The sequence below is a fragment of the Thalia democratica genome, chromosome 8 (genome assembly GCF_965202585.1).
Source record: "Thalia democratica chromosome 8, ktThaDemo2.hap1.1, whole genome shotgun sequence".
NCBI classification, from domain to species: Eukaryota; Metazoa; Chordata; class Thaliacea; order Salpida; family Salpidae; genus Thalia; species Thalia democratica.
This window is the reverse complement of record NC_139172.1, coordinates 6,655,802-6,683,720: the sequence shown is the minus strand read 5'-3', so window position 1 is coordinate 6,683,720 and position 27,919 is coordinate 6,655,802. Positions and strand designations below refer to the sequence as shown.

General features: G+C 26.8%; 1 protein-coding gene across 1 annotated transcript; it reads left to right on the top strand.

Annotated features, from left to right (window-relative positions):
* The first annotated feature begins 14,432 nt into the window (after nucleotides 1-14,432).
* On the top strand, nucleotides 14,433-21,820 carry LOC145842841 (uncharacterized). The gene is made up of 9 exons (XM_082950320.1): nucleotides 14,433-15,248; nucleotides 16,061-16,071; nucleotides 16,431-16,640; nucleotides 17,992-18,157; nucleotides 18,440-18,581; nucleotides 19,149-19,231; nucleotides 19,495-19,555; nucleotides 19,986-20,089; nucleotides 20,812-21,820. Exons 1-9 carry the CDS (start codon nucleotides 14,445-14,447, stop codon nucleotides 20,899-20,901), a joined length of 1,671 nt encoding a protein of 556 aa, XP_082806446.1. The 5' UTR covers nucleotides 14,433-14,444; the 3' UTR covers nucleotides 20,902-21,820.
* Nucleotides 21,821-27,919: the final 6,099 nt, after the last annotated feature.

The window sequence follows — 27,919 nt, the reverse complement described above, 5'->3', positions numbered from 1 at the left end:
ACCTTAATCTAAAAAACACATTGAACGCAGCATAAGTGTTGAAAATTACTTTTGGTTTATTTAGGTTTTATGGAAACCTATTAGTTTTTTAACAATTAACAGTTAACAACTTCTATCTATAAAATAATTTAGCTATTAAAATAACTGACGTAATCTTTTTTTCTTCATTGAAAAATATTTGACTAATTTATTTTTTGTCCCTGGTAGTTTTAACCCTTATACAAAAAATCACTAATACTTCTATGTCTAAATAACTGTACGATTTCTTTTGTCGCCAAACAACTTTTTCATAAAACTTTTACAAGATACCCATCAGTCGATTTTTCATCATTATCAGTTTACACATAAACCAAGAGCTAGCCAAGGTTTCCTCTTTCACCAGAACAACTGTTGAATTAAAAATTTAGACAAAAAACCTGGGACTAAAGACTTTTTGAACAAACCTAGAGTAAAGAAAATTTAGATAGCTAAAGATATGTAGTAACAGTTTTTTTGTTATAAGATAAACAAATAGTATATATAATAGGTTTTTTAAATTTTTATTTTAATATTTTTAATGCTTTAAAAGATGTTAAAAGGTATCCAAGTGGTGTACGACTCGATAAGCAAAATATATTTTCGTGCACCAGGTCTTTGGACCAAATATTTTGAGCGCTTTTTTTGTCGTTCAATAAACAGTATTTTTAAAATAATAAAACTTCTTAATGATACTTACTCGCTTATAATTGTACTCATATTCGTTTATTAACTTATCTAACTTACTGTAAAATAATTTTTGAAACTTGTTTATGCTGCTTAGTTTAACTTATACCATTTTAAGCCGTAAAGATATTTAAAAAAAGTAAAAAGTTATTAAAAAAGACAAGAATTATAAACTTTATTATGAAATAATAACTATTCAAGTCTATGACAAATAGTTTATTAATTTGAAGTTTATTAGTGATCTTCAATATATTAACTAATATATACCTAGCTTATCAATCTTTGATATTTTCTAAAAGGCTTCAATGTTTTCAATTATTTGTCAGTTGTATTTAAGTTTTTCAGGTTAGCATAACACGTACCAGAGCATGTTAGCAGGTTTCTTGTGCAAACTCTGAAAAACTGAAAAAAACGTAATAAAAAAGATCAAATTTTTAAATAGTCTATTTAAAATTCATAGCTATATATATAATATTGTATATACTATTTTTAATTTCAACTAAAATTTAGCTTATACTTTAAAATAACTACTTCAAAAATTACCTTGTTTAAAAACAAATATTTAGAAATAAAAAGTATGTACTGTACAAAAATTTATAATTACGAACGGAGCATGTTAGTAAATAGAAAAATTTCATTCAAAATTAGGCAATCAAATGTATTAAAAAAGTATTTTTGAATAATTTTACAATTCCACGGCTTTCATTTTTAAATAGAAAACTTTACTACATCACATATTGTTTTTATTTCTACAAAACTAGAAAAACCATAATTAAATATCTATTTATAATGTTTTAAAATAATTGTACACGTCTTCTATTAGTTTGTTTTTAATTATTACGTAAACTATTTTAACTGTAACTCTTTACAACAGTAATTTATTTACATATTAATCAATATGTTTTTTTTGTTATTAACACAAGTTAATTACTATTTTTGTAAGTACTTCGTTTTAAGTTTCTTCTTTATAAAAAAGAAATATATACATGTTAGCTTCATAATGCTAGGCAATTTTTTTTTTTTTAAATTTTTCTAAAAATGTTAGGCAAACATTGTTTTAATATAGAATTAAATAAAAATTTATCAAAAAAAAAAGACAACTTACTATGATTTTCATTCTATTTTACTTTCTTTAACCAATTTGTTTTCATATTTAAATTGTTTCAAAGCTGCCCGGTTTCTGATATAAAAAAGCAGACTACCTTAAAACCAATCATTTTAATTTTAAAAAGTTTAGACTTTGCTTGTCACACATTTTGTCACTTAAAAAACAGCTGCTTGTTGAACTGAAATGGTCCGCTGCTCGTAAAAGTATGATTAAAAATATTTTTTGTTAATATTTAAGTTGGAAAAAACATTAATTTAAAGTAAAACGATATTGAAGTACAACAATACGAATCTTGCTTTCAATAAGCATAAATTATAGTAGCACATTTTGTTTCCGAAAAGAAAACTTAAGCACTATCTACTGGTGTAAATTTACAGCAAAGCTATTAGCAAACTTCATACGATAAAACGTCGTAAAGATTTGAGTTCACAAAAAGTATCTAAACTTAAAATTGAAAGAGTTTTGTGCACCATGAAATTAAATTAGAACTTAATTTTTAGGACTTAATTTTTAACGGTAAATATACAAAATCAGTTTTCAAATGAAACATAATAGTTAAAGTATTTAACCAAAACTATTGCGATACTTCTAAACAAACTAAAATAAAAGCCAAGAAAACAAGTAATTTTACACAAACGTTAATAATACAAAGTGTTTTTAACAAACGATATTTTATTATCAAAAAATGTTATAAAACAATATTTGATTTTTCATTGGCTAACACAAAAGTATTTTAGCGCAAGAATAAAGGTAAATATTCTACATTGCTTCACACGATTCTTTTAACTGCTTATCATTGTCAACATCATAAACATGTATAATCTTTTAAAATTGTTCGAATACAAAAATATTATATTTCTAATAGACAAAACATTCACGGTGTAGCGTGTTTTTTGATATCTAAAACTAACAATTTTTTAGCTTGCATTATCAAATACTTCACACTCATGTTTAAACCCGCACCACCAATTACAAATAATTTTCTTTTAACTGCAACTAAACTGTGAGAAGTTCTTGCTACAATCATACTTTGCATTGGCGCCCAGATATCAGTGAAAACATCCTATAACTCTCCTGTGTTTAAACGATTGTTAACTTGATTTGTTCCATCGGACACTACAATATTATCTTCATATACACAAGCCGCACAATATCTTGCTTCGTTCACTTTAGCGATTTACTTACAATTGTAATATTTTTTATCAAATGTGTAACAAGAACTTATCACATTTTTATCAATGTCAACACCGAGTATATACACTTTACTCAAAAAAGAACATAAACAAAAAACAACCTAAATATTAGATAAACAGCTCCATGTTTTAGTAACAGGACAGTATCTTTTAAATCCTTTTATTTATCTACCTTTTTTTTCTCTACAACCAAATACATAAACTTCTTCTGTAATGCAAGCTGCTTTACAGGCAACGCGTTTGGAGGAACGTAAGTAAATTTCCTTGCATTATTTACATAAAGTTCTATTGGTTGCCTAATAGCAAACTCTTTTATATATTTTATATCAAAGCAACGCGGATAAAAGTACTAACATTTTTGGTCGCAGAGTCTACTTTCACTGTAGTAGTAAGGTTAGTTATGATATAGACTATATCTGTTATTCAACACTTTAATACAGTCATTTTTAATATAAATACATGAAAACTCTTTCAAGATGTGTTTCAAAGTTTGTTTAGAAAACAAGTTGAGACGAACTTTAACAAAAATTGTTTTGCAAGTTTGCTGCATTGTTCTATGTTGTATTTCAACCATTTATTTGCAGCATTATAAACTTCGACTTCTGAATTAATATGTAAGTTTGAACTTGCAAGAAATTGAATTAAAGTTTTATTCTGTAAAGCTTTTAATATCAACTACTGTTGAAAACAAGGTTCTATATATCTAAAAATGTTTTTGTGAAGACTTGACAGATAAATATTTTGCTTAGTTTTAATATAACATTTTTAATCTCTAGCTTTTGTTCAATCGTTGAATTTATTTCTTCTAATAAGTTTTCCTTTGTGGAATGTATGCTTGACTTAATATCTGAAACTAGTCCACAATTTTCTTGATTCATTTTATTTGAAACACTAGAATTTAAAATTTATTTATATTAGTATTCCTTTAGCTTAACTTTTTCGTTACCTGTGCACTTTTTTATTATGAAGTCAAAAATATCGTTACTTGTGGTACTTTATACTATTATGTTTAAAATTTTTTATTATTTATATTGTTTTATCAATTAAAAAACTACTTATGATTAAGTAAATTATTTGATAACTGCATTATACTAATTGTCTAATATTTAAACAAATGTTTAAACAAAATTATTTAACTATCTGACTGTAATATCAATTATAATATTAAAATGGATACAAGTATTGATAGAAACTGCTTATATTTTTCTAAAACCAATTTTACGAAACATATTAACATATTAATTCTAATAACAACAATATATGACTATTTCATAGTAAAACTTACAGTATGAAAAACTTAAACATAAAAAGTATTTTAAAACAACAAAAAGAAATGTTTGGTACAAAAACATAAAAATAAGTATAATAGACATTACATACTATATAGATGACTTTGCTTATGTTTTTTAAGTAGGTAATTGGTTGACGTCTATATGTGTTCTTAATTTCGTTTCTTCTGTTAATACAGTTCCTTTTCTCCTCTAAAAATTGGTAGGGCCTTTGTTAAACATAGTTTGCAGGTGTCTTCTTTATTATTGTTTATTGGACGAAAAAAAAGCACTAAAAATATTTGGTTATAGAAGCTATTGAACAAAAAAACCTTCCGACTATCGAGTCTTAAACCATTTGGAATTTGGATACCTTTTAACGTCTTGTCTCTTGTCCAGCACAAATTTAGTTTTCTTAACTTAAATTTTAGTCTAAGTACTTTTTTAAATAAAAAGTGAAGATTAGTTTTAAACTTTAAAGTTAAGATTAGTTTTCATGCTTTTTAAAAATTTTATATAAATTCGGTCTATAAATACTTTAGTAGTGTAAAACTAATTTCTTTTTATAAAAACAAGTTTTTTAATTAGTGTTATGATTTTTGTCAAAAAATAATTAATTTTGTTAATACAGTAACTAGTTTTAAGTTACTATTGTTTACATAAAACTTTAGTGTAAAACTAATGTAAATAATTATTTCTTACTACTTGTTTTAGTTTACATAGTTGAGCATATATTAATAAATTTTAAATGGTGCATCGATTGAACTCACCAAAAAAAAAAATATATATATAGCTATTTAAATTTTTTTTTATAATACAAAACAGACCTAACTTTTATTTTGAGCTAATTTGAAACACAAGAAATATTTTTGGATAATCTTTTCGGATATCTCTTTGCAAACTTTAGTTCATTTCTCTTGTTTAATAATCTTACTTTTAATTTAAGTTGAAGAAGAAAAAAAAGCTCATTTATTGTTTTAACTTATGCAGTTTAATTGCTACAAAACGCTGTAAACTCGTATTTTTTATTTAACTTTGATCTATAAACAAAATGCACATGTTTATGATTTATTATAAACTTGTATTATAAGATTCAACCTTTGTATTTTTTTCGATATATTTTGATCATTTTTTGAACTAAAAATCTACAAAACAAGACATCAAAAGGTTAGAACCAAGTAAAATATGTTGTTCTTTGAAATACAGAAATGTACAAATGTAATACAATGACTTTTAGATTCTATTTCATTTCGTATTTTTTAGAAAAAAAAATTATTAGAAAAGGGCAAGAAATAACATACTTTTTACAAAACTCAAGTTTTTACTTTTATGCAACAGCGCCTCACAAGGAAATTTGACGTTTTTGTGTTAGTTTCCTAAACTCACACATAAAAGTAACTAATTTCAATGGTCATGCCTTGAATAAATTTTATTAGCTGAACTGGCTGTTGGATAGATTTATTAGCAGATAAAATAGAACATAAATAAGAAACAACATTACTTATTAATCAATAATTAGAAAATAAAAAAATGTAAAACATTAATGCCTGTGATAGAAAAAGTGAGCTACTTTAAGTTTTCACTAAAGTAAAATAATTGAATTATTTTAGCCAAGTCTTCCAATCCCTTCATAACTGATTTATAAGAATGAATATTTGATAAAAAAATGCCTAGAAAACGTTTATTAAGGCAAAAGGTGAGTGATTGATGTTTTTTGTACAAAAAAATAATAATTGTATCTTGACACCTAAAAAACTATGTGTCCTAATGATTACATCTAAGCATTATACATGATGTAACTCACTTGTTTTTCCCACAAAAATATTTATTGTTGTTTAAGTTTAAGACTGATGTTTTTTAACATAAAAAAAGCTGAAATATTAATGGTTGTGAAATCAAAATTAGCACCTAACTAATATCATGGTTGCCACTTTTCCTGGAAAACCCTAAAATTTTGAACAAAATACCTGGAAAAACTTGGATTATTAATAACTGAAACATTTTCAGTAGTAAAATTTTTATTTGACTCAAAAATTCTATCATGTAAATAAAAATAATTTGTCATCATTGAGAGTATAAAAAATAAATAAATAAAATAGCTGTACAAAATTTTTTCAATGTTTTTATACTATTTAATACAGTTTCTTACCTTATAATTAACTTCAAAATAAAAAAAGACTCAAAAATGTGTACTTTTGGAAATCTGGAAGAAGCTTGGAAAACCTGTAATAAAAATGAAAAAGTGAGTGGAAATCCTGTAGTTAAAACAATTTTTTCAAACTAAGTTTTAAAAATGGCACAAAACTCTTATATCAAGATTTAAGGCTTTTTTTGACAATTTTATAGAAACCATGAATATGGAAAATTAGTAGTAAGTTATTTGTAAGTAAATTGTTTAAAGATAAAAAAAACATGCAAAATTAATATATTGATAAATTATTTTTTACAAATAAGTTTTTACTGTTTTGCAAATCACAGTATGAAGTAGGCACAGGGATTCCTCTATCTGTTTTAGGAGCTAGGTAAGTTGAGGTGTGGCTTTTGCTTGTTTCCTGTTAAAATTATCCTAAAATATTGTATAAATCAGGGTTGCCACTAAACCTGGAATCCTAAAAAAACCTGTTTGACAATTTAGGCTTTCCTCAACATTTTTTTCAAATAGCCCCCTTTAGATAAATTAAAAAAGCTAGCCCCCCCCCCCAACAAGACTACTCATAAAACTACCATTTTAATACACCTAAGACTTTCTTTGCTCTTCTTCTGCAACACAAGAATATCCTGTGTATATTTCAAAATTACTAACAAAAGCACCTAAGACCTTTTTTGCTTTTTATCTGCAACTCAAGAAAATCTAATGTAAGTTTCAAAATTTTTTGACTGCCCAAAGTTTTGAAAGTTTTCCCCCCAACTTACTAAAATTGTCCCTAGGGGGTGATACCATCCACTTTGGGAAACCCTGATTTAGGCTAAAAAAACCTGGAACTTTGAACAGTTTCACATGAAAGTACTAAAGTTTTGTTTTAACAAAAAATCTATAATAAAATGTTGAGTTATCATCAAATATTTTTTAATCATAAAACACATTTAAAGTAGCTTTACAGTATCTTTCATTGTTGCTATACTACTAAATACAGTTTATAACATTAAACTTTATTTTAAACTAAAAATAGACCAAAAAATGTGTAATTTCAAAAACCTGCTAAAAATTCAGAAAACCTGGAAGAAGTTTCTCAAAAACCAGTGGCAACACTGATAAAAATGCCTCAAAATTAAGACCTAATGCATAGAAGCAGACATTTTTTTACAAAAATTAACATTGGCTACTATCAAGGTTTCCAAACACTCAGAATAATTCAGGAGATTAACATTTTTTTGAAAATCTTTGGATTACTTAGGCTAGTTTGAACAGATAGAAAAAAAAGCTCCAAGTGACTCAGGCCAGTTATTTTTAACTCAGTATTGTTTTATAATTAAAAAAAATATAAAGTACAGACTTTTAGGTTTTAAATGAGATTTAGTTGTTTCAGTTTTTATATTTTGATGTTTTATAACCAATTTTGTTCAAAAACTAAGGTTTTATTGATTTTGAAAAGTTGATATAAGCTTTTAAACTAATCTAAAAATTTTTCAACAGATTTTAAAAAATCCCATGTTTACTCAAAACTGTTTTTGCTCACTCAAGATAGTTTTTTGTTATAAAGCCCTGTATTATACTAAAGCTACTTTAAGCTTTCATATGAACTTAAAGCTATCATTTAGTTATAAACTATTTAGTTTTTATAGAATCTAAAAAGATTTAATTAACTGTTGATATATAATCATTTTTGTAAAAAGAATTTGATACAATTGTAAAAACCACCTTTTTTTGTCTTCAATTTACTCAAAAATTAAAAAAATTCACTAAAAATCAGTTTATACTGATACATTAAAAGCTATAGACCTCAAATTTTCAGGAAACATTTCAGAAGTAATTTAAAAGAAAAAACATATATAGGTTAAAAAATAATAATGTTAAATAAAAAGTTTAGATTAAAAAAATTGAGTAGTTTTTTAGATAAAACATTAGTTTATTAAAAATATTAAACATTTTTGAAAAATATAGCAATTTTTCTGAATTAAACAAGTCAAGTTTAAGGTTTAAAAAACTTTTTTTATTTTATTTTAAGATAATACATATTTTAAGATAATCACAAAAACATTTAGAAATAAAACAATAACTCAAGATATTTTGAAATTCAAGAAAATATTTTTTTACAATTTAGTCTTATTTTATTAAGTTTTAATTGAGCTATAAATTGCTTTTTACAGACTTTTAGAAATCAAAATAACTTTTGAGATATAGATGGTCAAAGTTGGAGACCACAACAGGTTCGTTATCAGAGGTGCAAACTAAAGAAGCAAAAAAAGACTGTTTCACTAAAATTCTATCTCCTACGTTTTTTGGTATAATTACTTGAAACTTTCCGGAAATGTTCCTTGCAATACTCAAAAAATTCTGTCAGACAAAATTAAAAAAAATAGAAATAAAGATTTTATGACATAAACCAAAAAAAAAGTTTTTTTTATTTTATTTTTTAATTTTTTCCAACAAATTTTCTAAATATTCCAAGGAACATTTCCTGAAAGTTTGAGGTAGTTATATCGAAAAACTTATAATAATTCAGTTTTTTGGTGAAATAGTCTTTTTTTGAAGTTTTAGTTTGTGCCCTCCCAAAAGGAACCTATTGTTGTCTCCAAATTTGACTTGCTATATCTCAAAAGTTTTTTTTTTTTTAATCCTGTTTAAATAATCTTGTAGCTTAGTTAAAACTCAATAAAATAAATTCAAATTGTGAAAAAAATTGATTTAGCCCCCTATGCTCTTAATCAATGTTTTATTTTCAGCAAGTTAAATTTATTTAAAAAATCTGTAGTTAATTTTCTTTTTAAGTTTATTTTAGAACCATTAAAGTGTAGACATTTTTTTAAGTTTTTTGTTCCACAAAACTTAGAATTGTTTTCAAATTAGTTTTAAATTAATTTACTTGTTTAGGTTTGGACAGTTTTATTGTATTTTATAAAGTGTTAAATTTTATTCTATTAAAACATTCCATATTTAAATTAAAATCTCATTATTCCAACCAAGTAAGTCTTTATTTGACTTAAACTTGGTTTTAATTTACTGTTGATGTTTCTTTTAGTTTAAAACAGTATTTTATATGTTTATTTTATTTTTTTTCTAGCTATAAGTTTTTCTTAGAATTTCAAGTCTTAATGCGTTTAGAGAAAGTTTGTGTAGAAAATCAAGATGTCTATAGGTATTTTTTATTAAATAATAATGTTAGTAAATTGAAAAAAAAAGTTTTGTTTTTTTAGGTTGACTTGATTTTTTAGCTTAATTATGAATGGTCATTCTAATAAAACAAACCAGCAATTAGTTAAAGACTTGTTAAGTGATTACCAGAACAAATATTCTGAAATTCAAGAAAAAATATTTGAAAATATAAACAAGTCATTTGTTAACTCTAAAAAGCATGTTAAAATGTTACTTGATGACAATTCTCTCAATAAAGTTCACCAAGAAACAAATTCATTCAAATTATTACAAAAGTACAAGACAAAGTTAGTCCAAGTGGCCAGGCTAAGTGAAGAATTAAACACCTACTCTAATCCTTCTTCTAAACTTGTTACAAAAGTTTCAAAGTTTTCTTCAAAAAATGTTAACTATTCTGATCATGCCATGATGAATATGTCAATTGACTCAAAAAGTGATAATACCCTTCAGTATATGTCTGTAGATGAAGGTTCAAAAAGAGAACCAAAGAGTTTCAGTAATTGTCAAAAGTCAACCACAAAGTATGGTGATCACAATAAATCTGTTCAATTCAAAAATCCTTTTTTTAATGACTCTTTTCCCTTGAAAGAGTTTACACCCAGTACAAAGCTTTCAATATACACATCTGTTGTCAGCATGGCTAAGTATGGAAGCAATGAGCCAGTTGACGTTGTTGTCTGCAATATTTCTAGTCCATCAAGCTTTCATGTTTACATAAAAAGTTTCAAAATGAGCTGCTCGTGTTTCAAAAGAATTTACACGAGTCTTATGCCTGTTGCAGCACAGAAAAGTTTCCATGTTCACCCCCAGTAAACTCTGTTTGTGTTGCTTACAATGAAAGGGATAAGACTTATTACCGTGCTAGAGTGACATCAAGTGATCATTCAAATGGCAGACTGCAAGTGCAATTTGTAGATTATGGCAAAAATAAACTTGTTCATTTGAACAACCTAAGAACAATTAAACCAGAATTTTTGAAATTTCCTCTTCAAGCAGTGCACTGCTGTTTGGACAGCATCAAGTCTTTAACTTATAAAAGCGGTTGGTCTTTGGTGGAAAATAATAAATTTGGTGAGGTGGTACAGGGCCAAAGATTACATATTGATTTCAAAAGCAGTCATTTATATTTTAATTCACCTATTAAAGTTATCCTGGTTATTCACAAAAACTGCCAGAAACTTGATCTGGCAGAATTTCTTATTAAACAGGGTATTGCAACAAGTTTTATAAAACAAGAATCTTTTCAATACAAAAAAGAGGTTTTAGCTAAAGCCTCAACTTTATGTAGTACAACTACTCAAAACCTAAAAAAAGAGGTAGATACTTTGAAAGATACAAAGGACACTTCACCATCTCAAAAAGATAGGTCTGATGGTAAAGTAACAAACATGCAAAATAATGTTATCATTAGAATACTTGTTCCAAGACATTCAAAAAGGTCTATTTATGGGCCGGAAGAATCAGTCATTCAAAATATCAAAATTACTAGCAATGTTAAGTTCATAAACTTTTTGAATCCTACTGAAAAGTTACAGAGAGAGTGCTTGTTAAAAATTGGTGGAAAGTTAGGGGACTGCGGAAAAGCTGTGTACAGTTTATTGAAAATTCTTGAAGATTTTTTTAAAGTAAGGCGTAATACACTGCAGTGGGAAGCATACAAAGGAGATATTGAAGAGAAATTGGGGTGTTTGCTTGAAAAGGAGGATTTTGTGCTGAAATTAGTTGTTTCTGAGCGTTTCATTCAAGTTATGAGTTCAAACATGATAGAAGTACAAAAAGAAACTGAATGTTTTATGTCTTTGAGCAAGGCCAGTAAAGAGCAAAGGAAAATAGATGGGGTTGGTGAAAGTGGGTATATTTTGACAGTGGTAGGGCCGATTTCATCTTGTGCTAAAGCTTTGATGAGAGTTGTACTTAAAGCTATTAAGTATTAAAATTTTCTCTGACAAACTTTGTTAGCTTATTGTGGTTTACAAATAGTTTAAAATTATGACATATGAGACTAGAAAAAGCTTTGAAGTTTTTTATATAACTTTTTTAATGTAATACTGCTATTTAAGTTGTCAGAGTAGTTTTAGACAAGTATCAAAAAAATATATTTATAATGTAATAAACTTCCATAATCTTAAGCTTCCTATTTTTGCTAATTTAATTTTTTTGTTGTAACAATAGATTAATTTAAACAAACTTTTAATGTTCAGTTTAAAAAAAATGTGTTGTAACTATTTTACTTAAATTTACTTATTAACTTCTAACACTAAGCTGCTTGAATTTTTTAGTTCGATTGAATGCCTACGTGAGGTTTATAATCATCAGGCTTGCCATTTAAGCTAGTATAGTTATCTCAGCTAAGTTAAAAATAACTTTTCAAATCCTGATATTTGAGAGGTTTTTTGAGCAAAATTTATGCTAGCTAACTTTTTTTACAGTAAGTTGCAAACTTTTAAGATAATTGAGTTATTTTTTTCTCAGCAATACTGTTTTTAGCAGTTGTTGTACAAAATAATAATTACCAGTTTTATTTATGATTTGATTTAACTACTACTTAATTACTTTGAAATTTCCATTTTATTTTATACATTGTTAGAGGATATTTGTTAAAGAATTAGGTATTTGCTTCAAAAAGTGGCAACCCTGATTAATAGAATTTTAGTTTAGGTGCAATTTTTATTGTTTACCTCTTTCTTTGTGAAATTCGTTATAGCTGTTACTTAAAGCTAGCCTTCCTTTTTTGTAATTCTTTATACTTAAATTGTGAGACTACTGAAGCATTTTCAATTGTGTCTACAGTTATAGGTAATAATTTAGTTTTAATTGCAGATTTTTTAGATATAAAGTGTGTAAAATCTTGAATAAGATTTAATGTTCTACATAATAAACCAGCTATTTCTCAGATAACATTTTCTGAGAAAAGTTTGAAAATATGTTCTTCTGTTCAGAGAAGTTCAAAATATTTTTTAAAAGAACAGTTAAAAAGTAATTCGAATAAAAATTTTAACATATATGGATATGATTAAAACTCAACAAAAAAATCAGTGGTCAGAAAAAAAAGAAAAACAACAAAAGTTTTGTAAAAAATGCTTTATTTGTATATAAAACTTGCAAAACTTTTGTGACAAAAAGAAATATGTGACAAAAAATGTCTTATAACCATTTCTTCCTAAAAGTTAAATTAAAAATATCAATATTGTACAAAACAGAATTACTTCATAATAGAAAAAATATTGTGTAAAATTTTAATATTTTGTTTATCAGTTATACCTAGTTTTATTTTCAAAACTGTTTAAACATTTAAAATCTGCTTGCCTTTTAAAATATTTAAAACTTTGTTGAATTTACAATATTTATATTCTGGATTTTAACAGTTTTAAATCTTAAATAATAAGTTTTAAACAAATATCATTTAGCACTAATTTTTTTTCTATTATGGTGTAAATCTTTGTTGTGTACAAAACTAATATTTTAAATTTAACTATTAGGAAGAAACAGTTTTATAAGTTTTTTCTCACAAATTTAGCTAAAAGTTGTGCAAATATTATATACAAATAATGTTTTTTTCTTGAATAAAGCATATTTGTTTTATCATGTACTACTTTATTTCAGTCTAGTTAAAAAATAGTTTCCAAAATTTTTAACGTGAATTTTATTAAGTAAAATCATAAGTTTTAAATACTTGGAATAAAAGCTGCAATTGATGCAAAAATTTGTTTACAGTCTAAAAACTAATGTTGCAACATAAGTCATATGAACTTTAATGTAAAATTAGTATAAATCTAAACTTTAATTAGTAAATTTTGCAAATAGTTAGTAAGTGTTCCACTGTAAGTAATATATTTTTATTTGTTTATCTATAAAAAAAAATATATATATAAAGATAATTTTTAATTTAGTGTTATGAGTTGTTTCTTAATAAATATATGCTTTTTAGTTTAATTTTTACGTTTAAGTTTTTAACAAGTTGGTGTTTACTTCTTTTAATTGCACTTCCATTTTAATGCTAAATGCTGAGGCTGACAGAATAATTTGAATAAGTAAAAACTTAGGCTAGTTTTTAAAAAATTTGAATTAATTTTTTTGTTAGAACTTAAATGAAATTAAGTTGATTATGATTATAATAGCCTGTGTTTTTTATTGAACTAATTTACTACGGTTTAATTTTTTACTAATCTCATAGTGTCAATTTTTTTTAAAGTTAAGTACTGCCTTTCAGCTAGCTTTAAAGTTTCATTTTAGTTTCAAAGTTTCTACAATATCAGTATGAACAATCGAAATTTAAAAAAAATATGTAGCTCATTGCAGTTCAACTTAAGTTGATTTCGTAATATAAGTTACATACATTATATCTAAGGCATTTGTAAATAATTGTTCAATCAGTGTATATATTTGTCTTTAATCAATTTATTGAAGCTATTTAATATTGAGTAATATTTATTAAAGATCTATACTACTTGTTCTGCTTCTACAATTTTTAAAACCTTTGATGTTTTGAATTGTTTATGAAAAGTTTTTATAGTTTTGCAAAACTATGCCTTACATCAGTTTTGTAAAAAACTGAGTAAACGTATGTTATTCACTCTTAGATATTCAAAATATAATATAGAAGGTAAAGTATATTGTGGTAGATTTACAAAAATTTTTTTTTTAGCTTATGGTGTTTCCAATTTTGTTATTAAATATTATTATTTAATAAATAGTAACTTTTTTTGCCTGTGTGAGTGGCAACCTGTTCAGTTTTTAAATACATTAACATATCTAGTTTAGACTATCAGTTAAATTTATTTCAAAAACAAAATAAGTTTTATTACACAAAGCTCCAAGCTAACATACATATCTGTTCAAACAGACAAGTAAATAAGAGTATGGCGTACAGCATCAAGGAGTACCGGGTCATCCTTCCCATGACGGTCGAGGAGTACCAGATCGCCCAACTGTTCGCCGTGGCCGAGGTCAGCAAGAGCCAGACTGGCGGCGGCGAGGGAGTCGAGGTGATCAAGAACGAGCCGTACGCGAAGGGCGAGGAGAAAGGGCAGTACACGCACAAGATCTACCACCTCGAGACGAAAGTTCCGAGCATGGTGAAGAAGATCGCGCCCAAGGGAAGCCTGAGGCTGCAGGAGGAAGCGTGGAACGCCTACCCCAAGTGCAAGACCGTGCTGACCAACGACTACATGGGCAAGAACTTCGAGATATCCATCGAGTCGCTGCACGTTCAGGACGACGGCAAGCAGGAGAATGTGCACAAGCTGCCCGCTGATTTGTGGAAGAAGACCAAGGTGGTGACCATCGACATTGCGAACGATGAGATAAGCAGGAGCGACTACGACCCGGCAACCGACCCCGCCAAGGCCGACTTCACCATAGACGGCAGGGGCAAGCTGGGCAAGGACTGGGTGAAGGAGTACAAGGCGAGGGGGGCGCCGGTGATGTGCTGCTACAAGCTGGTCAAGTGCAAGTTCGAGTGGTTCATGCTGCAGACGGGAGTGGAGAAGATGATCCACACGCAGGAGAGGAAGTTGTTCTTCATGTTCCACAGGCAGCTGTACTGCAGCCTGCCCAACTGGTACGGCAAGACGCTCAAGGACATCAGGGAGCTGGAGGAGCAGACGAAGGCGGAACTGGAGGAGCTGAGGCAGACCGGGGAGGTGAGAGGAATGTCAGCCAATTAGAACACAACGAGACGTTTTCTCTTTACTCGAGGATCGATTACTATTTATTCTAGCTTTTAATCCATTCCTTATTCTTTCGTGAATAAAATATAATTATTTTAATTAATGTTAGGATTTCAATTTAGCGTGTTCTATATTTATAGCAAGTGTTGGTGCTATTCTAAAAAAATAGTTATTTTTCTGTCTTAATTTGGTTGATGTGCATATGTAAAATTTTAATATTTATTTTATGTATAATGCAAAATACTATTTAATAAAATATGAATGTATTATATGATGCAAACAAGTTCCTAGCATTGTTGCAATTAAGTTATGTTAACTTAAGCATTGGCATTCTTATTATAATTTACTGGATTAATTAGATTTTGTATAAAATGGTTTAAAGCTCTTAGTGCTGAAATACTGACTACATAATATCTAATTAGTTATAACAAAATAATCTTAAAATATTAAGAACTGCTTAAGCTTATTTTCATAGCTATTATTTTCAATATTAGCTACTAGATTAATTTTATCATTGCTGTTTATTAATTTGGTAAGTTACTGTGCTAATTAGAACTAATTAGGCTTAGTTGTCTAAGTTAATATATATATTACTTACCTTTAAAAGTTAATTGCATTAAATCTAGCTTTACAATAATTATGAAATTGTAAGTTATGTTTTTAAAGTCAAAATGTATTTCTAGTCGTTCCAAAGAGAGACTGTCATTCCTTTATTTACAAAATGAGTATTCGTAAATTTTCTTGAACTTTTCGTTATTTAATTGTATACTTTTTTTAATGTGCGTAAGTTACAATCTGTTTTTCAGGTTCAACAAAAGTATTTTATTAGTCACCTGTAGAAATTTTTGGTTTCTAAATTTTTGTGTTATAATTATATTTGAGAGAAAGTAAAAATAAAATTGTACTAAAATTTAATTAACTGATCATAGCTTTTAATAATTGAACTTTTGAAATGTTTTTGTTTGTTTTTAAGTTTTTTTAATCTTAACATATATTAGACATTTTACAATATAATTTTAAAACTCAATTTTGTTAATTGTTTCAAACGATAGTGTTTTCATCCACACTATCATTTCCTTTTAAACTGTCCACATCTTTTAACGTTTACTGGATTAATGATATCAGTTTTGTTTTATACAAAAAACAATTTTTTGAAATGCATCAAATCAATTTCAGAACACACACAGTTATGCTAATCAAAGAGTACAGGGTGATCCTGCCGATGACGGTGGCCGAGTACCAGGTCGCTCAGCTGTTCAGCGTGGCGGAGGCGAGCAAACAGGAAACGGGAGGGGGCGAAGGGATCGAGATACTGGAGAACCGGCCATACGAGAAGGACGGGGAGAAGGGACAGTACACCGAGAAGATCTACCATCTCGAATCCAGGTGAGTGAAACAGTGGTTTATTTAAACCTTTATGTGCAACGATGTGATGTGGTAAAATAAGCAATAAAGTAATAATTAAAGTGTAATGGAGCAGGTCGGAATGATTTGTCGTCTTGAATCCTGATAACAATTATTGTAAAAGTAATAATTATCAGTTAATTTGTCGTATATGTTTAGTTTTCAAGAACTAATTTTAGTTATCTTCCACTGTTTTAGTGTTGATAATGACTATTGTAAAGACGAAACGTCGTACAAATTAAATAAACTAAGAAAAATCATGTATATTGCTTTAAAATGGTTTTAAATGTTAATAATAAAGTGGCTTAAGAGTTTTCTAAAGTGGGTTGACCGCCCCTCGGGCGCTATAAGTTAAAATTTAGAAAACCTTGGAATCTATAGAAGTAATTAGTAGATTAAACTGTTACGGGGGCAATTTTTTTTTTTTTATTTCTGCCTAAAGAGCGATTATAAACATGAGTTGGAAAACACTGGTTCAGACTATTTTAATGTGCAGTATGGTAGGTGATGTAACATAATAAATTGTTACAAACTAAGCAATAAAAACAATTTGATTGAAATATAATGAAGCATGGTAATTAAATACTAATTATGCTTTAGTTAAAATTACTTAAGTTAAAAAAGTTGTGTACTTTGTACCTAGTTTATCTTGAGTTTTTGTTGCTTTAAATACCTAATAATAATTATTGCTAAATCACATAATAATTTAAGTATTTTTGTTTCTTTATACCCTTAGCTAATTAAAGTATGTGTATAATATTTCTTATTTTACCTATATATATTTAAAAAAGATTTTAATATTTGAAAAAAAAAGTATTTCTCAGCTAGTCACAAATCTATTAAAAGATTAAGTTTTAATTTTAAAAGTTCACCTTTTTGTCCTAAAGTTTTTGTTGGGTATAACAAATTGTAGAATCTCTGAATCATTTAGATTAGATGATGGTGACTAAATGTAAACAATATACTCGGAAAAATTTTCTTTCTACTAAAATAAATTCTCTGCTCTTTGTTTGATACTAAGTTGCTTCTTTATTTTTTCGTTTTCTTGAAGTCTCTACAAAAAATCAATTCTACATTATATAAACGGATTTTATGGCTATACTTGCATAAGTTATTACATATATTAAAACAACCAGTTTTAAATAACCGCTCAAAGTGTTTTTAACAAAACAATTTCATCAAGCTTAAAGATTTATTTCCTTTAGTTTTTGCGTATTTCGTTCATAGTTAAAAACGTTTGATCGCACAAAGAGCGAATACAAAACAAACAAACAATTTACATAAACATTTTAACACACGAGTTTAATTTGTTCAATTTAAAATACTCACACAGAGTGCCGAGCTACGTTCGGGTGTTCATGCCGAAGGGAAGTTTGGATTTGGAGGAGAAGGCGTGGAACGCGTACCCCAAGTGCAAGACGGTGGTCACCAACCCGTACCTGGGCGCCAACTTCGAAATTTCCATCGAGTCTCTCCACCTCGCCGATGACGGAAAACAGGTTTGTTTTTAGTTAGTATACATATATACATATACATATTCTCCTAATTAGCTGCAGTTTTGTTTGTTGTGATGTAAATGTTGGTGCATTTGTTTTGCATTTCGTTTTGATAATAACTTTAAATGTTACCCTTATTACAATCAATGATGATTATTTACAAGTTTTGTGTGTCAATTTAGCTAATTTAACTTTATGGTTAATGTGCTGTATTTGTTACCTATTTATACCCTTATTTAGTGGTTTCACTTTAAATTGAATAGTAATATTTTCAAATTCTTGTAGGATAACGTGCACGGCTTGTCAGCGTCGGAGTTGAAGCACAGGGAAGTCATCACCATCGACATCGCGAACGACGCCGTCAGCTCTTCCGACTACAAACCCGAGTTCGACCCCAAAATCGTCAGTTCCGAGAAGGCTGGAAGAGGTTTGTGTGGTTTCATAATGTGACCACAATACTGTCACTAAATGTAAAAACTTATATAACTTGACAAATCTCTTTCTAACAGGGTTACCAAAAAATATTGAGTTAGAAAAAAGTTTCACATAAAATGTCATAGAATTTCGATTAGATACGATCATAAAATTATTTTTTTGGCATCATTTAAAGTTTTATTTTAGAAAACAAATTTAAGTTTTTTTACAATATCTTTTAAATATTGTTATGCTATTTAAGACAGTTTTTTATCTTAAGTTTGATTTTTAGTTGAAAATAGACCACAAAACTTGTTATTTTTAAAATCTCGAAGAAATTCTGAAAACCTGAAGAAAGTTGACAAAAAACCTTTAGCAACCCTGTTCTAATCTCTCTAATTTAGAATTTAGTTAAAGTATGTATCAATTGGAAAAAAAAATTGATGGTTTGAAAATATGTAATTTTATAGTATTTTATTGAATTAAAAGTTTATATTTATTAAAGTCAAGTATTTTAGTTCACATTTAGTTTCATTTCAATAAAAAAAACAATATAGTTAAATAGATAAATGCTTCACAGGACCATTGGGACCGCACTGGATAAAAGAAGTTTCGATGCAGATGAAATTGGCTGAAACCGGATGCCAGGACTCCAAGCCTCCGGTACTAATTTATTTATTATATTATATACAGTTTTAAAAATAACGTATTCCGAACATTAGATACTAAATTGTCTTAGTAATGATATATTTGAAACATCAAGTACTTATTTACTTTATATGTTTATATAATTTTAATAACAATGTATTCCACAAGTTTGTGCTAGTTTAAGTTATATATGTTTCAAAAAAGAGGTTTTTAATCTAAGGTTTTATTTTATTCTATGTATAAGGTTAAATGATTATTATTAGAATGTAATGATACAGATGCCGATGATGTGCGCTTACAAGTTGGTGAAATGCAACTTCAAGTGGTGGGGACTACAAAGTAGTTTATGTTTATTATATTTTCACTATAAATATTAAGTAAGATGTTATTGGGACTACAAAGTAGTTATGTTTATTATATTTTCTTTATAAATATTAGATAAGATGTTTTTAGAACTGAAAAATTAGACTTATTACCATGCAATGTATTTCATTGAAATCTTTGAAAAAGTTGCAATTTTACTTCCTGTTTATAAAGATTAATTTTACTTCAAAGTAGTTAGTTACATTTGGTTTTATGACTGTAATAAAAACAGTCTCTATTGAAGCAGTTTTGTATAACAAATTTACGCACACATGTACAACACGGAATGAATTAATGTTTAATCAGACGTTCAATTCACTAATAGACGGCATTCTTTTTTTTTTTTGTAATACGATTTTATTAAATCATTGATAAGCATTTATGATAAATGAACCAACAATTTAAGCCAAGATCGAGAAGATGATACACAGCCAGGAGCAGAGAGTCTTCACGACGTTTCACCGCCAAGTATACTGTTGGATGGATAAGTGGTACGGGTTGACTATGCAGGTACATAAATAAGTAGTATATAAGTTTTTCAATAAATAGAAGTTTTAATTGATTGCTGTGCATGTAATTAGTATAACTTCGTAAAATGTGTTGTTTTGTTAAAAAACTTTTGTCAGGATTTTTTTTGTAGTAAATTAATGTTTAAATATAAATACCACCAAAAAGTTTTACTTAATTGTTGTCATCAAGTTTCGAGTAAAAGTGTTAAACTTGTAGTTTTAGTTGAGCTGTATATTTAAAGCAAAATTTTGTTCATGTATATAGGTTGTTTACAAAACTTTTACTTGGTAATTTAAATGAGTCACCAAACTTTGAATTATATTTGATTGCGCATGGTAAATGCTTTTAATTTTAACTTTGTTTTGTCAAAAAACTTCGATAACGTCACTTTGTAACGTCATTTCTTTATTGTACGTGGTTTGTTAACAAATACTACGTATAAAAATATTTGATGAGTCACACATCTTTGTATCGTAAATAAAAAACATTTTACAGCAATATTCAAAGCAAGTTTTAAGAAATTAATATTTATGATACAAAAGTTTGAATAATTTAGTTATGTTAACATTTAAGTTTGAATTTTTTACAATAAAATTTGAAGTAGTTTGATATACTAATAAATAATAACTTGATTAATCTTCTTCTTGACCAATCTAAAGTAATTCAACTAATATGCTGATAAACAACAGTTCGAATTTAAAAAATTGAAATACTAACAACAGGACATCAGAAGGTTGGAAGACAAAACGAAAGACGATCTCGAAAAGATGATCATGGAAGGAGAAATCAGGGGGACCAAGGGAACTGAATAAAAACAATTTTTACACACAAGTAGATTTGAATTAAGTACATCTGGTAAATTTTCTTCTTTTTTGAGAAAACTGGCAATAAATTATCTGAAAATAAAAAGCGTCTGAAAACAATTACTTGTGAAAATTATTCCACTTTATTTTTTTCACTAGCTTCAATTTCCATTATAGAAGTTTTAATAACACCTTTTAAAGATTTTATTAGTTGAAATATGAATTTCAATTTAAAGAAAACAAAATTTTATTGGTCATCTGAATAAGTATTTATCATTGTCATGTGAAACGTAAAAAAAATATTAATTAGTCGTCGATAGAATAATAAGTGTTTTGAAGTTTTTATATTCAAAACTTATTGCGGAATATTTAAAAAAGACAATAAATTAATTGACATTTAGCTGCATTTATATTCATTGCATGTTGACTTTTCAAGCCATTTTAAAGTAATTGCATTAATATTTATGTTTATTATCATTACCTCATGACATTTAAAACAGTTAAAACTTTGTTTTTAAGAAAATTAAGTACATTAATTATACATTTTAAATAAAACATAACAAGTTAATTTTCTTCTTACTATATTAAATAGCTCTTCAAATTGATTGAGTAAGTGTCTTTTATTAAACAATTAAGTTTTTATGGTCTAGTTCAACACAAGCACACTTCTTAACCAGATATGTTTATACAACTACAACAAAAGTATTATACTTTATTACTATTTAAAATTTAACATTTATAACCTCTGATTTTAAACCTTTTCAGTTTCTTGATTTAAATAGTATTAAGAAATCACTCACTTTTTACAATTGAGTATTAAAAGTTACAAAGTTTATAATAAGTTTTGTTTGTTTTGGCTGCATTTGGAGCAATCGAAAGTTTTAAGCTCAAGCTATGAGTAACGTGTTTTGCAAGAAGCTTTTTTTGATTATTCGTTTTCTCTTTTTACGATTTGTTCTTATGAATAAAAAGTAAGTAAAAACAGGTCTCTGAATTTTATATCAAGCACAAAGTTGTTTTTACCGAAATATTTTAATTATTTCAGTGAACGAAGTTTTATAACATGTTTTTTGTTATATAACATTCTCAAATACCTCAAGTAAAACCAAATTGTGTAAGTAGTAAATGTACTAAAAATACCTAGTGTTTTTATTTATCCATTAAACTTTTAATAGCAAATTATATTTTTAACATAATAAGATAGTTATTTTGCAGCATAGATGTAATGTTTTTTACAAAACAAAATTGTTTGTTCAAACAAATGCACTTTGAGCTGGTGTATTAAACATTTAATATGGGCTGGTTTTAAGCAAACTTTATTCGTCGTTGTTTACATTATGCAAGGTTTGAATAAATAGATAAATTGCAGTAAATTTAAGTCAAAAAACTCAGAATACTGATGTGAATTAAATACTTAAAAGCTTGTTTTTGCTTTGCAATTTTTAAATGAATGTTTTTAGCCCTACATTTTTATTTATAAGTTTTCTATGCTACATTTAAACAATACATACTTAATTTAAAAAAAAAACAACTAAATAAATGAGCTTTAGTTTAGGTAAAATATTATGTTCATGTTAATAAATAGTAACGCAGTTACAAAACAATCCCTTAAAAGGCGTGACTTAGGAATTTCTCTTTACTTAAGAAAGTTGCCTGTAAGGAGAAAAAATTTGATAAAGCGATTTAAGCAAGTGTTTTTCAAATAAATGTTTATCTTGAGAAAAATTTGCTTTCAAACTAAAATCTATAAAATGTTATCTTATTCAAGTTTTATGCGGAAGAACTTTTTTTAAATGTTACAATTTTAAGATAAAGCAGTTCTATTGTTATTTTAAATTAGCAATTATAATTGTTAGATAGTTTCACTATAGAATTTTATTTTATGAAAAAAGTCTTGTTTTGTTATAAAAAGTTTAGCTCTTTAGTATATGAGCTGTCGTTTAATTTATTACATATCAGGATACAACCTCGAAATGTTATTCGTCAACATCCCATACAAACTTTTCAGCTAAATACAGAATACCACTTAAAATAACTTTATCTACTGTAAAGCAAAATTTTTTAAAAGTGCGATTGTTTTTGAACTTAGAAAATTGAAACACATACGTAAAACTTTTTAGATGTATAAAGTTTAAAAACAAATTATACAACTGAGACTTATGTATGTGTTGAAAAGTGTTCATTTTGTGCATATAAAGTTTAAGTGTTATTTAGGTTTTTCTTCTAAATGAAATCATAAGATGATTAAGTAATATTTGTTATAAAAATGTTTAGAAATTACATTAATTATAAGGCTTTTTTCCTCTTTTTTATTTAATAAAATTCACATGAAATTATGTTATTATTTACTTTAAAAATTTGGTTTCCAAAAGGTTTTATCTTAAATTCAAACTTTAAGTATGACATGTTCTAAAAGGAGGTGATTTTAGTAAGTCGGGGGGCAATAACCAGTAGGGGGCGAATTTTGGGGAGGGAAAAGTTTTCGGTTATAAGGAGTAGATAACTAATAAGGTGGCAACAACTAACTTACAATAAATACTCTAAGGAAGAGTAAAATAAATGAGGGCGATAGTAACGCAATCAATTTACACTTGGTATTTTTGGGTTTGTAATGAAGTGAAGAGTTGTTTAAAAAAATTTTTGAAAAGGGACAATTATAAAAAGAGTTTTGGAAGCCTAGTTTTAAGGTTTTGTCTGAAACTTTAGAGTTCACACTTGATATAAGTGTTGAACCTAAGTTAGTTTTGGTCGAGTTTTTTAAGTTGGCTAGTTTGTCTTTATAAATTGATTCTACAGTTCTAAAACTATATAAGTTTAAGTGTGGTGATTAATAAAAAAGCTGAAGTTTATAAACAAAAATTTTAAAAAAGTAGGCAACATACACTAAACAAAACTTAAAACATTTTAGTCCAATATTGTTTTTTAAAAAAAAACCGCATCCGAGAATTAAAAAGCAAGCATTCAAAACAAGATTTGTCTACTAATAAAGATTTAAATGTAAGACATTTCTAAAATATTTTTTACCCTATTTTAATCTTCAGCATATTTAGGAAAAGCTTGTGTTTTAAAAACGATCTGTTAAAAATTTATTTAGTTGAAAATTTTTTGTATTTCTTTTTTAAAATCCGACTACGACATGTTTCTGAAAGTTTTATTGTTTTTTTTTTCTTGTTAAAACAATTTTTTTAATAACGTAACAATCTAAGTTACTTTAGTGTTTTAGTCGGTATTTATTTTAATCAAATTTGTAATCTTATGCTACAAAAAGTTTTAATACAGTTTTAGTAAGTATAAAAATAGTTTTTAATTACAATTTTACGAAACAAAACTTTAAGTTAACTTTGTTTTTAGCGCAACAGTTATAATCAAAAAGTAAATTAAACTAAGCTTTTTAAGGCTTACTAAAGGATAAATTTAACTAGTTTTAAGTAAAAAAAAACAAAATTTGCAGTTAAGTTTAAACTTTTAGTAGAAACTTTTTAGCCAAATGTTTATTTTAGATTAATACATTTATAAGTATTTATTTTGTAAAAAGTATCATATACAGTAATTTTTATTCGAAAAAACAAAACATTTAATAACAAAAGAAAAGTATGAAAACTGTTGAAAATAAGCTTATTTACACGTGGACATTGATTTTTATTTTACATCTCTGTTATCTGCATACAAATTGTAAATATACTTGACAGGTTTTCATTCAAACATTATGTGATTAACAATTAAGTCTTAAGTTTAAGTGTCAGCAGTACAAGCGACAAACATCAACGTTACCATTTTACACTGTTTTGTATAAGAATTTGGTAAAACTATGGAGAGACAAAGTTATTCATCTAGATTACAAAATATTTTTAGGATGTCCTTATCATGATTATACCTTGAGACTTTTTTTTATTCAAAATAATTGGACAAAAAAAACTATTCTTAGAACTCGCCAAAAAAGTTTGAACAATTAAAAAAATAACACAAGCGTTTCAACTTCTATCTAACCTTCATCATGTTAAAAATCACATGATTAAAAATTTCTACAAAAATCAACGATCCTTAAACCTACTGTAGTTACTGAAGAATACTCTTCGTTGAATTAAGTGAATTAACAATTTAAATATCTGAAACAAGTATAAATATATAAACTAAAATGAGTTTTAGCTTAATATTTCTACATCCCCTTCAGCTCATTTAGAGAAAAATAAACTTAAGACGAAACAAAGCTCAAATGAGGGAATCTAGATAAGTAACAAAAAGCATTGAAAATTAAAATATATTGGATATCCTAATAAAATTCAATTGGCTTCAACCAAATATAACGCTTCAATAAATAAATGATTAAAAATAAATAATATAACTGTACTACAACAAAAAAAATCACAATTAAATTCTACACAACTAAACATATCCAATTTAATGTGAATCCATTCTTTTTTTGTTAATATAACCAATTTGGACCTCGGGCTTTAAGTCTTTTAACCTTCGCAGAGCAAGTGGTACTTTCTTTTTTATGGGAACCATAGGAGCAGTAATGTGCTCTTCGTTAACATTTTTATGATCCCCATCAGCTTCATTTGTCTCATTATTTCTGGCGTCGTTCGAATCATCTGAAAACATTGAAGGCGAATCAGGATATTGAGGACTTACATTGTCCTCTTGTGAGCTAGGTTGATTGCGACGCCAACCATAGAATGCCCTTACATCAATTCTCGTGGAGATTGGGTTGTACAATCTCAAAAACCTTCTATTTCTTTCGCGTCAATCTCCGTGAGCCATCAATTCTTATTCGTTTATTGTAACATAAACGTAAAAGTAAAAATATATATTAAGATGGTAAATAATAAGTAACAACAGTATATATATCATGCATATTCTTCATTTGTTTACTAAGCAATAAAAATAAAGATTCAAATCCAGCTTATATAGTCAAAAGGTAATCAATGTAAAAGTAATAATGATGAGAAAAAGGTAATTAGCAATACATAAGTAGTTTTAATTACAATGAAACTAAAAAAATAAAATAAATATTGGTAAACTTATAAAAATATCTATGAAAACATAGAAACAGTATAATCAAAATCTTGATGTTTCCACAACTTAAATTTTCATAATGAAATACATATAGCCTCAAGTTTCATTAAATCAAAAATTCTTTAACAGTTTTTGATAATTTTAAATCTCTTGAAATTTTAATTATTTGCACAATTAGGGTTTGAAAAATTTGGTTGTTTCATGAAATTATCTCGTACATTTTACTTAAAAAATCTTATTTATCCAAAATAACACAACCATTTCATTATTTGGTCTTAAAACTATCACTGTATCATCCCTTTTTAAGTTTTTAATTACATTTTTTATCGCATATACATTTAATAACTCTTTTTATCTGACTTTAGTTTGCAGTAATTATGGGCTAAAGCAGTAAAATTAAACTTCGTTGGTATTTCCTCTGAATGTGATCTCGGTTTTAGTCTATTATGTTGCTTGTAGCATTTTTCAAAACCTAAGAAATTTATTCTTTGTTAAGTTGTTTTGCCGGCAGGGAGAAATTAAGGCTTAAACTTGAGCAAAAATTTCCTGTTCAGATAATTCTTTTTTAGAAAGATTAAATACGCTGCATTTAGCAAGGGTTCCATATTTTGAAGCTGTTTGTTTTTTAAGTTTGTTTTTATTTTTTATACTTAAGTTATCCTTGTGTTTGCTGGTAACAAAGTTTATATATTCAAAAAATAAATCTTCAGATTTAATTTCATTTTCCAGCTCATTGGTCAAATATTCAGTTACAGAACTAAACACTTAACAGTCTTCTCTATTTTACAGATTTCACATAAAAAACAAATTTTCAACTTTACTATACATTTTTAGTTTCGAGCTTGTGATTCTAAATAAGATCCAATTTAGTATAACTAACTTGAGGCTACATTGTTTTAAGATATCTGTACATAAAACCTTCTTAGCAATTTTGCACTGAGGAATCATTACAAAGCTTAACGACATGCATGTCATAGTTTCTTTTGTCATACGTTAGTTGGTTTTAAGGCTAAGACTTAAAATGATTCTCTGATTAACAAATATGTTTTTAGCTTGATCTGGAAAAAAACTTTAGTAACAAGGGTAGCATTTTACTAGTAAAATGCAATTTTTTTCTATTTTAACAATATTCTAAAACTAATGCTAAAATTAGCAAATTAAATACTGTTTTAAGCATGAAATATGAAGCAGTAATAAAGTTTTCAATTTACAAAACTTCCACTTAAGAAAACTATTCCGTACGATATTAATTTCAACATTTGTTACAAAAGTAGATTTGATCGGACAAAAGTCTATACCATAGAAAATTTTATTATAAAAAAAAGTTCGGATAATAAAAAACTTGAGTTTCGTTAAAACTTTATCTGGATTTTATAAAAACCTTTTACTTAAACTGGCCAATTTTCCTAGTAAAAGCTGCTTGTTAGCCGTAATTATTATAAAAATATTTCAGTAATCAACAAACAATAAGCAGTAGTATAAATCTTTAGTTCCATAACTTGCTGTAATTAAACTATGTTGTAAAGTACTAGACTATTTATTGTTTCAATGAATGTTAAAATCTGAAATTTTATTGTGTGTCAACTGTTCCAACTCGTAAAAAAATAGATTTAATTGGACATAAACCAGTAACCATTATAAAAAATATATCTGATAATAAAAAACTAAAATTTGCTTTATTTAAATTCTGGATTTAATTTTACTTGCCATAAAATCCTTTTACTAGTAACAGGCCATATTTTGCTGCTGCCCGCGAGTTTTAATTTTTTTAAATTACCGTGAAAGTTAAAAAAGAAAACCTACATTAGTCAAAAACACGATAAACCCAGTAATAACAACAATTTTATTTTAAAAAACTTTAATTTAAATAGTTATGATCTACATCACTAAATTTATTCTTTTATTGTTTTTATGAAGAATAAAAACTACAATTTTAGTTAAGTTCTTTTAACTTTAAATTTTTTAACTCGTACAAAACTAAACTAATGTAAATTTGATAATTGATAGGGAA

Excerpts from the sequence above, each read along its gene's own strand:
- LOC145842841 (XM_082950320.1), top strand. The coding sequence starts at position 14,445 with ATGGCGTACAGCATCAAGGAGTACCGGGTCATCCTTCCCATGACGGTC. Across the intron at positions 16,641-17,991 it reads ATCTACCATCTCGAATCCAG|AGTGCCGAGCTACGTTCGGG; the intron begins GTGAGTGAAACA and ends ATACTCACACAG. Across the intron at positions 18,582-19,148 it reads TTCCGAGAAGGCTGGAAGAG|GACCATTGGGACCGCACTGG; the intron begins GTTTGTGTGGTT and ends AATGCTTCACAG.